The sequence below is a fragment of the Vicugna pacos genome, chromosome 3, assembly GCF_048564905.1.
Source record: "Vicugna pacos chromosome 3, VicPac4, whole genome shotgun sequence".
In the NCBI taxonomy this organism is placed as follows: Eukaryota; Metazoa; Chordata; class Mammalia; order Artiodactyla; family Camelidae; genus Vicugna; species Vicugna pacos.
In genome coordinates this window covers 47,140,581-47,156,903 of record NC_132989.1, presented here as the reverse complement: position 1 = coordinate 47,156,903, position 16,323 = coordinate 47,140,581, and the positions used below count along the sequence as shown (strand labels likewise).

The 16,323-nt window shown below is 40.9% G+C and overlaps 1 protein-coding gene across 2 annotated transcripts in view; it reads right to left on the bottom strand.

The window, feature by feature from the left end:
- EFNA5 (ephrin A5) overlaps positions 1–15,748 on the bottom strand; it is a 267,270-nt gene extending 251,522 nt beyond the window's left edge. The window contains exon 1 of one of the 2 annotated variants that reach the window (XM_031673195.2): positions 13,705–15,748. In XM_031673195.2, coding sequence (XP_031529055.1) covers positions 13,705–13,829 — 125 coding nt within the window. In that variant the 5' untranslated portion in view covers positions 13,830–15,748. The remainder of the gene's footprint in view (positions 1–13,704) is intronic. The other variant, XM_006207985.4, reaches the window with a different exon arrangement.
- Between the last annotated feature and the right edge of the window lie 575 nt (positions 15,749–16,323).

Sequence of the window (16,323 nt, the reverse complement as noted above, 5' to 3'; positions counted from 1 at the left end):
ATAACCATTTTTAAAGTCCTGTTACAGATATATTTTCCTTTAAATTTTCACAGATCTGAGAGAAACATTGTTTTTATTATGCCCATTTATTAGGGTGAAGAAACTGAGGTTCAGATTCATCACTACAAATGGCATACTTCCAACACAACTAGAGCTGAAATTTAACTAGATCTGAAATGTAACACAAAATACTTTAAGAAAGACAATCGAAAAATCTAATCTGATGTAGGATTTTCAGTATTTTCACTCTCTGAGCCTTGTCTAGGCAACATTGAAATGCATTCAAAGTTCTACCCAAAATAGCTGCTCTTATTAAAACTAAAAACAAAAAAAGTATATAAATTCAATGCTTTTACTTTATGCAGTTGAAACAATCTGTAAAAGCACACATATCAATCTATCAAGGAATCTGGTTACAACCTATCAATCTGAGGACAAATCACTGTTAATAGCTGTGAGTTAAAAAAAAAAACTATTTAATGCATTTATTTTCCTGTTTTAAAAAAATGGAGGGGCAAAACAACAGTTAGAACTATTGAGCATCTTCTTTTTTACCTAAACATGGCAATGACCATACATTTTTACGGCATCAACTCCATTTTGAACAAAGCTATTCCTTAGAGATATGCAAATGATATCATTTTAATCACTGAAGATACCCCATTTCTACATTTAGTAATCCTCTAAGCACAGAGCACACTTATTTTTTAGGAACCACGTTAAGTTCATACATAGTCACAGAAGATTCTCAAATTCCTTTATCTATGAGAATCATAAAACTGGAAACTCTTAAGTGGGTGTCACCTCAAAGTCACTGTCTCAGATCCTTATTTATACCATGACGAGCATAAAGATAAATCTACAAAAAAAACAAGCAAAATACAAATGTCTTGATTTATTCTTAATGTCTTGGTTATTCTTAATAATATTGATAGTTCTTATAAAAGTTACACAATGTTTTAATGAAATCCATTTCACCAAGGATTTAAAATTGAAAAGATTTGCTTCTGTTTGATAATTAACTATAAAAAAGTGTTGGTATAATTGTTATTAAAAACAAAAAGATACTTGAATTAAGAGTGCTCATCACCCTTCCCTTTTTTGGCTTACTTTCATGAAAGTATAACTGTTTCACAGATAAACAGTTTCATCTTTCTTTTTATAATTGTTCCACCAAGGTGTATCAGTTAAATAAGTCTACTTAGACATTCAGAGACTTCAAAGTTCACTCAGGAGAGCAGTAATATTGTATTTATACACACAGCATGAGAAACAAGAAGCAGGCAGGCAGAGTCACCTAAACTTAACTAGTTCCACCCTTACTTGTTAACACAAACATCGCATAATTTTATTTTGCTAAAGCAAATGATATATACGCTGTGAAAAAACGCAGAAGCATATTTATGGACTCTATCCCCCAGACCCTATAGAAACAAAGATTTCTAACTAAGGAAACTAGAATTGTGGAATTTTAGAGCACACAGATATTCCCCCCCCCTAGTCTCCATGGAAGTGGAGGCTCCTAAAGTCACCCACAAAAAACTCAGCCAGGAGAAGCAGAGACACTGTTAATCATCTGTGCTGAATGTGAAATAAACATTTGAGGTTCATTTAACCATACGGATTTAAATTGGAAAGTGTTAAAAATCTGTTTCTGAGGTGTAATTCTGGCATTGCCCCAGAAAATACCTCTAGGGAGGATCTGCAAATATATTTAGACATTTATGATCAGATCCTCCTTAAACTTTTTGGACCAAGGCAATATTTTCACTCCAGTAGATTTGTCTATGAAGAGCAAGACTTATAACAAAGTCCCTGGCCTGTTACTTTTATGAGTGGTGTATATTAACGATGCAGGAACCTCAATGTAAAAATCTTGTTGATTTGTCTGAGATTCGGGGGATAGTCACTGGAAATGAAGACTACTAGGCTTAAGACGAGTAACTTGCATTCATGCAAATACTGAGCCACTTGAGAAACTGTAGAACTACACAGAAAATTCAGGGCAAATACAACCAAGAGCCCTTGACGAAGAGCCAGAAGTAATCTCTTTCCCACTGATTTCTCTAGAACCTTGCTGCTCAAATTGTGGCTCATGGGCCAGCAGCATCAGCATCATGTGGGAGCTTGCTAGAAATGCAGAATGTCAGGCCCTGCCCCAGATCTGAATATAAATCTGCATGTCAACAAAAACCCCAGCGGACTTGTGTGCACATTAGAGTGTGAGAAGCAGTCATCTAGAAATCACTAATTGACTGCTTCATGATGGCAGGGGTGTTGTTTGTATATTGTTTACTGCAACATCTCCAGTGCCAAGAACAATACCTGGCCCACCGTGGACACTCAATAAGTATTTGCAGAATAAATCCATATGTGATTTCTTATTTTCTACTTTGTACTGTGATTACACGTACAAAATTTTTAAATCTACACAAAACTGCAAGTTCCTTAAGGGTACATATGCTATGTTATTCATCTCTGAATCCACTGTATGTCTTCTGGTATCCATACATATCACTCAATAAATATTTTATCAACTGTAACTTCCAGATATTCAATATAGGGCTATATTATTACTATTACATAGTTAGCTTTAATGTTGCTTTCAAAACTTGGAAAACTAAGTTTAAATCAATACATAATTTCTGAATCTGTCCATTTGACTTTGGTTATAAATATAGTAAAGAGAATTCACCCAAGGAATTGAAATAGTAATGGAAAACATTATAGAGGGCCAAGTCCTGATTCTATGTGGTACCAGAGAACAGGGAAGGCATGGATGACTGAAATCCAAAATTCATTCCAAAACCTCAAGTTATTCAATAGTCTCAGTCTTTTCTTACCAAATCTCATACCAAAGCTACTATAAGTTACAGAAAAGTCATTTATTTTATTTTCTTCCTCAAATCCACCTACTGAACAGTGAAATGGTCAAAGCCATCAAAAGAGAAAGAGAGAAATACAGAATAAACAAACCAAGTGATTAGTCCTCAAATAACCAGATACCAACACAAAATTCTAGAGCTCAGTAAAGACATAACAATTTGTAAAAGAGATAATTATATAGTAATAGTCAAATACATTCATAGCATAGATGTACCGATAACAGGACTATTCCAAAATAATACTCAAAATAATGAGATAGTCAGAATCATAAATACTGCTGAATCTCTTAGTTCATATTTTAAAGAGAGATAATAAAGCAGGAACCCTCTTCCCAGTAAAGAATTGCTATGTTTCTATTTAATTGACTGAAGTAGATCGTCCTTCATATATATATATATATATATATTTTTTTTTTGCTTCAGGGAATCCAGAGTTTTAAGTTAAGCCATCAGATAAGTCTGACCCCATGTATATATATATTCATATGGAGTATCTGTATACATATACACACCCCCATTCATCCATACACACACACACACACACACACACAGTGTCATGTTGTTGTTTTCCCAAGAGTATAGTTGACAACGGTGATAGCAGAGTGTATAATTAGTTTTCATTGTTCCCCTGACAACTATAGTTCCAGACAAGACCCTTTCTTTTTAGGTTGTAAATGCTATGGAAAAAATACACTAATAACAGGCATTTAACTATGGGTCCAGCAACCACGGTGGGAACATTGCCAGAAGAGACTGAAACCTCTGGGACAGCACAGCAAAAACATATATGGGGGGGGTGGATTTTGTATTTCAAACACAGTAATGCTTAAAATATCGATGACAGGCATATGACAGAAAAAGTTTTGAATTTTCCCCCGAGTCTCTGTCGACAATAAAGTATGTATACAATGCTGCATCAATACTAAAGCCAAGAATACTATCATATCTATAGTGAAATCAGAATAAGAATAAAAGCATTGCTTATTAATAAGTGAAATACAGAGTCGCTTTATGTCTTGATACTATCAATGAAGAGTACACAAATTCACTTTCAAATTTTGTCTTTTGCTTTATTTTTCACAGACTTAAAAAAAATTAGCACTGGTGGTATCAAATGTCTGGGTGCTACATTCCCTGAGGCTTACTTCAATTTGTTTTATACAATACTTGAAATAAGGCATCCCCGGAGTTGGTGTTGTGGCAGACACCAGATCTGTCACTGAGGTCCTTTCTCGCCTGATTAATTAGTAATTGGGAGACACATTTTGGCAGCTTTCATTTCCCTATTATTTTCTCTAGTTTGACATAAAACCCTGTCAGGAGCACCACTATCTGAACTGTACCCCTCTTAGTGCTGGGTCACTAAATTTTAATAAATGGAGCCCTTGCCAGAAAACTACCAAAATGGGTATAAAAGTTTATTGAAGCAGTAACAGTAAACAAATATATGAAGAAAACACTGAATGCCACAGTATCTACAACATTAATGGTCTGCCTGAACCCAGGGATTATTGGCAGGATTGCAGAGCACAGACTAAAAGAAAAGACCTTTAAAAAAACCAGTGCTTTCATCTGTCTTTAAAAAAAAACACGTATTAGCTAAATAAAGCAGGCAGACACTTTGGGCACAGCAGATCCATATGTCTGAGCCTCCTCCATTATCCCAACCAGAGGAATAAATTTATTGGGAGGCAAGGATTGAGAGTGACGACAGGGATACAGAATCCATCTAGAAGTGACAAAAGCTCTGTCTGAGCCAAACAAAGAAATATCTTTCATAAAAGGTAAGTTAACTTAAAATTGGAGCTAAAAAGACTGAAACCTCGGAGAGCTGCAAAGAACTACAGAATCAGTTTCAGGTTCTCCAGCTAAAGTGTCAGTCACTTCAAAAAGTGCTGCTACGATGGTGGCTCAGGACACTTGTGTGCCACGGCAGTGGCCATGCTGTGTGGGTCAGAGGTCACAGCTTCCACATTCTGACATCTGTCTGTATTTTCTTGCCCTGAAACAATAGAAGGGGAACTAGGCTCGTTTGCTCCCACTTTGTTTAACCTAATTGTTAAACACAAAAGATAATTTCTTCATATTTAGAATTATTTTTCCCTTTTTTCCTGTTCCCAATTATCTCCATAAAATTAAATACTATTTAAAAAAAAAAACTTAACCAGAAGGTTAAGTCCCCTATATATTATATCATAAAGTTAGGGAAATGTGATAAAGCCGTTTATGCCACGGGTGTCTGTGTTTCAAAAAACATTAAGTATCATGCCCATCACCATCAAATCTGGATAACAATTAGCACTATAATTACCCAACCAAAATAAGCCATGACTTGATTTTATTCAAACTACAAGACTGCATTTTTAACAGGAGAAAATAGTTTCATTTACTTCTATACTATGCATTTTCATAATAGGAGGCAAGAGCGCATTGCTAATTATAGTTTCTACACACAGAAATAAATCACTAATAAAAGTAGAATGGACACTCTGACACCTTAGAAGCAGTAAAAAAAAAAAAGCATTTGTTAGTTCATTTAAGACAAAAAGGTCACTTTGAATACTCGGTTATTTTAGATTTCTCCAACAGCCAAAGAAAAACAGATGATGGATAGCAGAGGAAAGCTTTTTGGTACAAAAACTGTCAACTCATAGCTGGACTCTGATGAGAAGTCCATGAGTCTGCTCTTAGACATGTATTTTATTTACCGCCTTTACACTGCATCTGCAACCACCAAAAATCCTACCTCTAATGGACTGAAGCAATCTGTGACATAAGCAGTATTCAATCTGTGCCCAGTTTAATCTGACTGACTGAGTCAGGTTACTTTGAAATTAATCTTAAGAAATTCTGTTTTTACTGCAGTACATGGGGATAACGTTTCCAGACATCATCAAACAGATGCAGTAGCAAGAAGTGTAGTATAAATTTTTGGTAAAGTTTAACTAGACCACATGTTCTTCCAAATGTATCCAAAAATACAAAACATGGTGGAAAAATAGAGCAGACTCAATTAGTACACTTGTAATTTTAAATAACAAATATGAATTCACTTCCAAAATAACTTTCTAGAAGAACCCACAAGAATGGTTTAGTAAGAAAGCCTATATTCCAGGGACAAAAGGCTCTGACTTCATATAATGCTTCTTAAAGCACCCCACATGCTTCATTTTTGAGGTACCTACATATTTATCAGTACCTCTTACTAGAGAAAGATTTCTGGTACTGCTGAGCAATTTGGAAAAAAGAATGACAACCAACAAATAAAAAAGACTACTAAGTATAGTCAGAAGCAGGAAGTCAGGAGTTCAGGGTGGAGGGTGATAATATAAGCTATTAATATATTACTTACAAGTTATAATAAATTATAAGCATCCAGAGAAAACTACATAGGTACACATGGTACAGCCCAACATTTAACATGAAAAAAATAATATATCTGGGTTTAAAATATAGTATCACTAAGTTAAAATACCCTTTTTTGTCAACAAAATACAAATAGACAGCATTTTAGTGAGCTCACAAATAACCTGAGATAGAGCTTTAAATGTAGAGCCCTGCCAAAATGATTATAAAGTGGTTCAGTCCTTTTCTATCGTCCATATTCATTTCCGGACCATTTTCATGAAAGAAATAAAATCGGTCTTAAAACAAGATGGCTGCTTCTAGGAGGAAAGAAAAGAAACGCTGATTTAACTGAAAGCCAAAAACATAGCTTTTCTAAATCGAGAAACAACAACTTTGTCATTTTTTTTCTAATCTCCAAGTATGTATTCATGCATTTCCACATGGAAACCTATGGATTACACTGTGCAGTTACTGAAAAATTTTAATAGCAAAGCAATTTTTTTAAAAGGTCTGATCTTTGTGTGCTAATAACGTGATTGTCCAATGCACATACATAGAGATCTCACAAAACCAAAATTCCCACTTGTACTTCATACGAGAATCATGATCATCAGTCATGAAAATCAAGCCACTTAAGAAGCAGTAACAGGAGTAACAGCGATCTTTATATCTTACAGAATTCCACCATAAAATGCCCAGTGATATCCTGTTACAAACCAACCAACTGTATTTGACTTTTTAAAGTAAACACCCTAGGAACTTAGCTGTCAGACAATCTCTCCTGGAACTGTAACTTGATGACCTTCCGTGAAGCAAAGGGCAGGTTAATTCTATGACATACACATAAAAATTAAAAACATTTTCCTCCATTGTGAAATCATTTTTAAATAGATTTTTTAAAAAATCACTCAAAACTATTTTTATTTCTCACTTGAGGGGAAAATAAGACCTGACAGTAACATTTTCTTCAACCTGTCAACTGTCAATTGCATGAAGGATGTTTCTCAAGATGACAAAGGTTTATTTTCCCTTATTGAAAATGATAGAATTCTACCTGAATGAAAGCTGAACTAACCATCACTGTGGTACACTACTGTCTCTCAGCAGCTAGCTAACTCAAGGAGTTTTCACAATTTTAAAATAATGGTTTTATTGAAATTTATGGCACACTGTTTGAATAATATATTCAAAAGTCTCAAAATCAAGAGTTTCCATCCACATACATTTCAGATTGGAAAACAGTGTGGAGATTTCAGTAGTTCTCAATAAATGCTTCAGAGTACAATAAGCAGTAAAGACTATTAAAATATAAGGAACGTTTTCCATTTATGCTCAACACTAGGCATAATAGTTACCATACAGGAAAACCTGCATTATTACCTTTTAATTTTAAACTAAGTGGTTCTGTGTCATTGTGCTGCCTTGTTTATAACTGACAATTTTGAAAACATAAATGCAGGCAAATTTCAGAAGAAACAGATCTCCTGGTAGTGAGTAATATCCCGTTCAGAAACACTAGAAGTTCAAATTAATCACAAGAAACTTTTCTACAAAACAGTTCAGGATACAGGCTGAGAAGCAGACTAAAATATAAATCTAATAATATAAATCAGGCCCTTAAAAGAGACAGTAATTTATTGACGTTTAGCTGTCTAAGACCACTACCGCAAGACAAATTACTAAAAGTGAATATTAATATCTCATTTCTTACACTCCTCTTTGAGGTTTTTGTATCTGAATATGAAGGTGTGATCCGTCACAAATGATCAAAAGGCCACTTTTCCTCAGTCTGGAAAACTGGTCCTGACTGAGTCCTCAGGGTTAGTGGCCAGGGCCTCCCTCACTATACTTAGGCACACTCCAGCTTCCTTTTCAACATCAGCATGCTATTTAGGGCTGATATTTTTTAACAGTTTCTTTAGTTTCTGAAAAGAAAACCAATAATATGGCATCAGTTAACATAGGGTGGTTCATTACTTAAAATAAAATATTACAGCTTTTTAAACCCTCATTACTCCTGGAAGTTATTCAAAACAAACACAAAAAGTGAAGCAGGCTCAGGGGCATCTTTTTAAAAAATGTCTAATCAAATGATTTACATTGGGGAAAAAAAAAAACACTTAACAATAAACCAAATGCTACCCCTAAGTAAAATTCTGTTCTTAACATATTCTTATGTTTGGTTCATCTTATATTTTAATATTTTCTTTTTTTCAAAGGTACATTCTTTTGGCATATACGCCTAAGTTTGCAAAGGCCAAGACTCCTGAAGGACTAATTGTATTCATTCATTTTCTTGGCCCAGCATGAAGCTGGTAGCTTGCTTGGTTCATAGCAACAGGGGAGAAAAGGAGGCGCTCATCTTTATCTGTCCCTATCCAACAGGAAATCAGGACAGTGGACAGAATGCAATGAAATGCCTGTTCAGAAGGCATCTTGCAAGATTAAATGGCAAGAAATTCACAAGGTTAATTTGCCCCCAAATAACTAAGGGCTCCTTCCAAATCCGATCCTCAGCCTTCAAAGGTGGAAGCCTCTAAAACTACTGATTATCAGCCAGAACACACATGGCAAAAAGATATTCAGCCAGGGAGCCAATAAGGTTGAGTTACTATCACTAAAATCAACTAACAGGGAGTAACGAACTACTGAAGGCTCACCCTGGTTCTTTTCATCACAAGGAGTTTATTGACCTTGGTCCTCACACTGGAAATGCCAAATTACATTGTACAGCCAAGTGTGCCTCAAACAGCACTGATGTTCCAGTTTTAGTCACCTAAAAAAACAGTTGACTGTTTTTGATAGCTTATTACGAATATATAATGTAATGCATAAAACTGATGCAACATAACATCTCAGTAGTTTATTCTGCTTTCAAACTTCTATGGAAAACTGGCCAAAAATAAGACGCATAGTTTTCTCCTACAAATGTCTAAATCAAAAACAGGATGAAAGGGGGAAGATTCATTTCAGGCTTTGTATAAATGGATGAGGGTAAAAACATGGGATAAATCTTTATCACACTATCTTATTTTTATCCAGAAGTTCAGATAAAACTTGATATAAATATCAAAATAATAAAATTACCTCATTACATCCAATAAAGTGATACATTACACTGAGGTTCAGAGTTAATAAAGTTAAAAGATTCTAAGTAATGCCTTTTACTTGAAAAACTTTCAAGTCTCTAATGTGTAAAATACTATTTAAAACACTTAAAATTTCAAAAAAATAAAGTTAATCCTTAACAAGTTTGGTGATAAAACACATTCAAAACCAAAATCAACTTTCCATCTTTCCTCCAAACAAATTCTTAGATTTAAACCAAATTGATCTCATTTGTCAGTGGAAAAGGCTCAGTACTAGTACACATATAATAAAACAGTAACAGCTCAGATTTTTACAAACAAAACAAGTAAATTTTAAAAGAGGAAAAATACCCAAGGGTTATGATTAGGAAAAAAATGTTACTACTTCTCTCTAGTCACATGCTTATGACCTATACTGCCTGAAAGGTCTGGGAATGCTGACCTAGAATTCACATCACTTTCACAACTCCAAGATTACATGTTAGCAAAACTAAATGGTGCCAATTACCTGCTACTCTAACATGAAATGTCTAATTTACAAGTCCAGAGAAAATATATGATTAGGTTAAAATTTAGACAACCCGGGATGAATTATACAGATATTTTTTTCCCATAAGAGAATAACATTTCAAATTGGTGATACTCAAACCTTGACAGAAGCAAAGTAGTAGCTGAGGAATATCAGTACTCTTAAAGTGTGCTGGTTATATTTTACATTGTATTATTTTACTATTCCATTCATTAATGCCAACCAGAAAGAGACATGTTTAATTATACTAGCATCATTTTGGCAACTGGTCAAATGAATCCAAGAACTTTTCAATATACACAGCATTTGACAAAATATTCTCTTTGGAAGCACCAAACTGTTTATAGCATGCTTCAGGTTAAGAGGCATACTCTTAATATTGAGTCACCTCTATCTTTTAAGAAGAGCTACTAAGGGAGAACACAAAGAAAGTTTTATAATCAAAAGTCTTTTTTAAAGGCACTTTAAAGCTTTCTCAATTATTAAAGAAATTAAGAACAGTTGTATTCCTCTTGACTTGGATTTTCATTACTCAAACTTAGTAATATGCCGGTTCAGAATTTGGCATAACATTAAAAGGATCCTCCTATTGCTCTCACTATTGAGGTGAAACTCATGCAACTTCTCAAATGTTTATGAAAAATGCATTTACTCTAATGTTATCCTATATTTCTATTCAGACTGACAGGTCTCAGTTGCTACGTTAGAGGTCTTTGGCAAGTCAGCACGAAATCAGTTTGGCCCACGGCCCAATAAATACTGTCAATTAAAAAGTTATCAGCATTTGAAAACTGAATATCTACTTCACAGAAGTGAATACCTGAGAAGACAGATCCTAATAGCAAAACTATCTGACAGTAAGTTTTAAATTTTTCCCTCTGTGGATCAATGGATGCTTATGGTATCAGTAGAGTCAGTAATGAAATCCAAAGCAGCTGATAAACTATGTTCATTAGTATAGTTCATTAGTATAACTTTAAATATATTTACTTCATTTTGCCACAATATCCATTTATGATCAGCTTAATATGTCCAATCTAACTTTTCTTCTAAGAGAAGAGCGTTTTAAATCTATTTAAGTCGCAGTTAAAGTTTTCCACTTTTTCCCAAAAGATTTACATCTAATTATATTTATTAGTTTAGCAAAATCTTAAAAGAGAGGATTTAGGTAAAACCGAAAGTCATGGCTAGCTTACTTTACAAAGTGATAACGCAGATGAAAAGGAAATGTAAAACATTAAAATGTTTAAATTTAGTAAACCTCCGCAAATTTTCTAAAATATTTTTTCACTATCTTTTGTGATGAACTGTTTATTTCTAAATTACTTATTTTGCATTTGGCTCCTTTTAAATTACATCCAAGCTGACTGTTCTTTATTCACCAGAAAAGCACCATCTTATTCAAAATTTCTAAGATAAATTTGTGCACCAGTACGTAATTTTAAAATTACATTACTTTTTAAAGTAGAAGTTTTACTGTGGTAACATATGAAGATAACACAACTACAAGCCTCTAAGAGTACTAAAGTTAGAGCTGAATCTCTTGGGGGGGGGCACCTCATTCTTTCTTTTGAACATTACTAAATTGTTAATGATCGAATAGAAAGATATTTCCACAAACCTCAAATAAGAACACTGACTTGAGAATACTCTTGGTATTCTAAAATTCTACAGATTAACTTTGGGTAGGTTCAAAGCCACCATGGCTTCCTGAGCAGAAGAATTTTCTACATGCAGGGCAGATCTATTAAAAAACATGACCTGTGACAGAAATCAATGTACTAATCTCAAACCAAACAACAGTATCAAAAGCATAAAACAGAGAGAACCTAAGATAAAATGTCCTCAAACTAACTCAGACTAGCTTGACAGGTTAAGAAGGAGGGGCAGAGTGGGAATGTTGCTAATTCTTTCTGTTTTAACCCAGATGACTGGAACACCCAAGTATCCAAAACAATTAATACAATGAGAAAAAGATTATGCTGTGAAGTTTGGAGCGGGGTGGAGGGGGAGACAACCAAAAGCAAATAGTCCCAAATTCAACTAATCAATTTCTATTTAATAAAGCACTAAAGTTTAGAAATATAAATTCCTGTTTCGTATATGCTGTCTAATAAAGCCCAAAAGGGAATAAAACCAGCCAACATAATGAGACTTGCTTTTAACACCATCACAACTGGAAAGCTTGCTCTATTTGTCTTGTCAGCTTTAATAAAAGGCATCTCTTCTGGCAGGATGGCTTCTCTTTCTCTTTTCCTAATAGTGGTAAGTGGCATGTCAAATAAGAAATTGCTTTCCATCACACCACCCACCTTCAGGAGACTTTTCTTTTTAACCAAACTTTCAGGGATGTCTCCACTTGGACCAGGCAGTGCAAATATGACCTGGGTTTCCCGGGTGTGACTACCTTTCCTGGGGTAGCAAGTTGGGGAGACTCTCCATTTGGAAACCGGTGGACAGCTTGTAAGGAAATCTGCCCATCCTTATCCGAGAGGACATTACTTCAAGCGGGGGAATCTTTCCCCAGCCTGCATAACAAAGGAAGGCGGGAGGCCGACTGGAGAGGGCCACTGGGAGGTAGGAAAAACTGGAGGTGGCCCGTCAGCTCCCTCTCCCCAGGCGCACTGGACACGCAGCAACCACAAACTCTCCCCTTGTCCTCCCGTTTCTATCCTCCTAACTTCCACTCCAACCTAGGGGAAAGCCTGGGGTTTTACGTATAATCAATGCTATTTCCCTCCCTCTTGGTGGGGACTAAGACCAGTCCACAGCTGGAAGCTGGCCTCAGTCCCAGAGAAGCAGAGCAATATGGGCCCAGAGGGCTGCTGCACGGTAGAAAGTAGGACTTGGACCCACTCTGGATCGGGAGGGGTCCGCCCGGCATTCTGGACAACCCCACTCCTACCCCATTCCAGGGTGTGGGAGCAAGGGACATCTGCGGGTGGCCAGGGTCCAGCAGGAGCGCTAGTGCGACCCGGGGCGCCCACCTCTAACATCCCGCGTACTCTGCGGGCTTCGGGGACGCCCGCAAAACGGTTCCAGGTAACCGCGCGTGTTCCTCCTGCTGCACGCCGCCGGGCTTCAGACGAAGCGCTCCCACCTCCCGGTTCGGCCAACTCCAGCAGCTAGCTCCGCATGCATGACGTAACCCGGCATTAGACCAAACTTTCTAGCACCTTGGCCCACCGGGTGGTGGAGGAGGTGGGAGAATCCTCTATACTGCCAAGAAAGCAGGGCCCAGACTGACCTAGGGGCCGGATGATTTCCTCCCACTTAAAGAGGAAAATAAAAACCTAAAGCTTCCGCTTCCCAGCCCCCTTCACTTCCCCCAGCCAGTGCGCTCTCGGAGCGCACCGGAAAAAAGGGAAGGAAAATTAAAAACCAAACCAAACCAAAAAAACCCTCCAAACTTCGGGATATCTGGCAGGTTCTCTCCCCAGTCCCTGCGCACCGGCACTCCAAGCGGGGGCTCCTGGTGGCGGGCACCTGGGGCTCCCCGTGCCCAAGCCCTGCGCCTGGATCCGGATGCTGGCCAGCCTGCCGGGTGGGGAAGCGAAGTCTCGACTCCCGGGCTCCCGCCTTTTTCGAGTGTCCCGCGCTCCGCAGAGGCAGAGGGTCTGAGCAACCCCGGGGACGCCCGGGGTCTTTGCCGCGTCTTAACAAAGAGGGGTGCGACGGGAGCGTTTCCCGCGGGCGCCTCGAAAGCCACCGGCGCCGGGCGATGCAGGCTCTGAGAGTGAGCGCCGCAGGCGGCCGATGCGCACTGGACCCAGGCGCGGCCGCTCCTTCCGCAGGGCCCCTAGGCCCGGATAGCCCTGGCTTTCCGCTCCCCCCCCCACCCCCACTGCCTTACCTGGGGTTGCTGCTGTTCCAGTAGACGGCGTAGCGATCGGCAACGGCCTTGGAGCCCGGGTCCTGGCTGAACACACACATCCAGAGCACCAGAAATATCAGCGTCAACATCTCCACGTGCAACATCACGCTTGGCCAGCGGCGGAGCCCCCGACGCGCCACTCCGGGGAGAGAGAGCAGAGATACGGAGGGAGGGAAGGTGGGAGGGAAGGGAAGAGAGATTGAGAGAGCAAGAGCCAAATAAATATGAATAAATAAAAATGCAGAGAGGCGAGAAAATAAAGAGGCGCGCACCAAGCCGGGGAGGGGGAGGAAAGGGAGAAGAAAAGGCGGTGGAAGGAGTTGGGGGGTGGAATAAAGACAAACTCGCACCCCCACTGGAAGGTTCAGAAGGAAAAAAAGGAATCACAAGATGGAGAGAAGCGTGCGTGTGTGTGTGTGTGTGTGTGTGGTGGCGGCGGCGAGGGCGGGGGAAGGGGGTGCCAAGCTGTGTCTCGGGCGGCGGCGGCAGGCCGGTTACCCCGGGAGAAGGAGGTGCGCTCCGGGCCGGGCGGCGGCAGCGCGGGTCGGAGCGGGCGGCGGCGCACGCTGCACAGTCACCGGGAGTTGCGCACCACGGCCGAAGGGAGACATACACCGGCCCGCCGGGCCCGGCTCAGCGTCGGCGCCGCGGGCTGCTCACGGTTTCGCCGCTGCCCAGGCCCTCTCACTGCGCCCCGCTTCGCTCCAAGTTACTTTGGCGGCCAGTGGGAAACTGCAGGAGGAGGGCTCCGTGTGGATGGGGGGCGTCGCGCCTGTGGCCCCAAGAGTCTGAGGACCCCCTTTCCCCCGCCTTCTCTGTGCCTTAACCGGGTGACCCCTGGAAATCTCGGAGGAGTCGTAGGTGCTGCGGCTTCGGGGCGGTGCGCCGCGCCGCGCCGAAAAGGGTGGGGATCTGTTGCCACAAACCCAGCTCCGCCGGCGTCCTGGAACTGGTTAAGCGGCAGCTAAGCTGGAGAGGAACGGTCTTGCCTCTGAAACCTCAAAGAAAAGTTTGGCTCTTCGCGTCTTCCGGCAGGTCCCCCGGCGGGCTCAGACTGCGACGGCGGCGGCGGTGGAGGAGGGAGGCGACACCCCGGCCGCTGGCGGAGTCTCGGGGATTTCTCGCGCGTGCTTTTCTTGGCCGGGAGTGAGTACACTGGAGTGAACGAAGAGCCGAGGTTATGAACCAGCCAGCCAGGAGGAGCTGGGATGCCCAAACCTGCAGGACGACGCCAACCCAACTATTCGACTGGAGAACGGGAGGGGAAACAATCACTTTCAAATGAATCCCTTCAACTCCTGGATGGGCTGATGTCAGTCTCCGATCGCCTTCCAGGAGCAAGACTGAACCCCCAGACGCCGTACCAAGAGACCCGGGTGAGCTCTTAGAAGAGTCCCTGCGACTCCAACTGGTCCGACCCCAAGCCCGGCAACTTGTAGAGATGCATCAATCAGTTTGAAATGCGAAAGGAGAAAAAAAAAGAGCGAGCGCACAAGCGTGTAGCACCTCCCCGATGACTACATCAGAAAACCTTCCCGATCCTCCCGCAGCTGCTCCTCTTTCCCTCCGTGGGCACAGCAGCAACAAGAGGTGAAAATCACCAACAGAATCCCAAAACCTTTACCAGGCGGGAAAATAAACTTGAGTGCGGCTGTAGCAGCACAAGCAGCCCGGGAGGGATTGAAACGACTGGAGAGAAGTGGAAAGGGGTAAAAGTCAGTTTTGCAAAAGAGGAAAAAAAAAAAGAGAGGAAAAAATGCTTTATGGGAAAAAAAATCTCCTCGGGCACGCCCCCTCGTTAATGACCTGCGTGTAAAGCGAACAGCAGCGTCGACCCAGCAGCAGCAGCCGCCGCACCGGAGCGCGAGGCCGCGCGCGTGAACGTGGACGTGGGCGGCGCGGGGGGGCGGGGGGCGTGTAGCACAGGGCGCGGGGCAGGCGGTGGGCGCGAGCGCGGGTGTGAGCCCCGGACCCAGAGGGGGAGGCGCCGCCAGCCCGCGCCTAGCTAGCGCTGCTGCTGCCGCGGCCCGGGTCATGTGGGCTGCTTTTTTTTTTTTTTTTTCTCCTCCTTGCAGTTTACTTGGGAGGGGTGGGGGATAGCTAGAGCAGCCAGTCAGGGAACGGCCTGCTGTTTGCTTACAGCTCGGGGTTTTTTCCTCTCTCTTCACTCTAACCGGATTGGTCTGCTCCACGAGAAAGAGGCGTTTTCCTAATCTCCTCCTTCCCCACGCCTCCTACCCCACTCCCCGGCCCCACCTTCCAGAAACCTGACTAATTGAATTACTGGGAGTGCCCAGGCGCCCTCTCCTCCGCCCGAACCCAGCAGACGCTCGTAACCCTTTGGATGCTGAATTCCATCTGAGCTGAGGAATGATTTGACATCTTTTTACCTGAGAGTAGGGTCTTTCAATTATAAAGAAACCAGTTCCCATCCTGTAGCTAGAGAGCCGAAATCTGTCTCCTGGGCCCCTCAAGTGACACAAAGTCCCAGCAGCCGGCTGGCAGGGAACCTCAGTGAATACGTGTTCTTGTAAATCTCTGCCCTGTTGTTCACAACGCACGTTGCCTGGCGCCAGGTTATCTGGAAACCTGAGCATC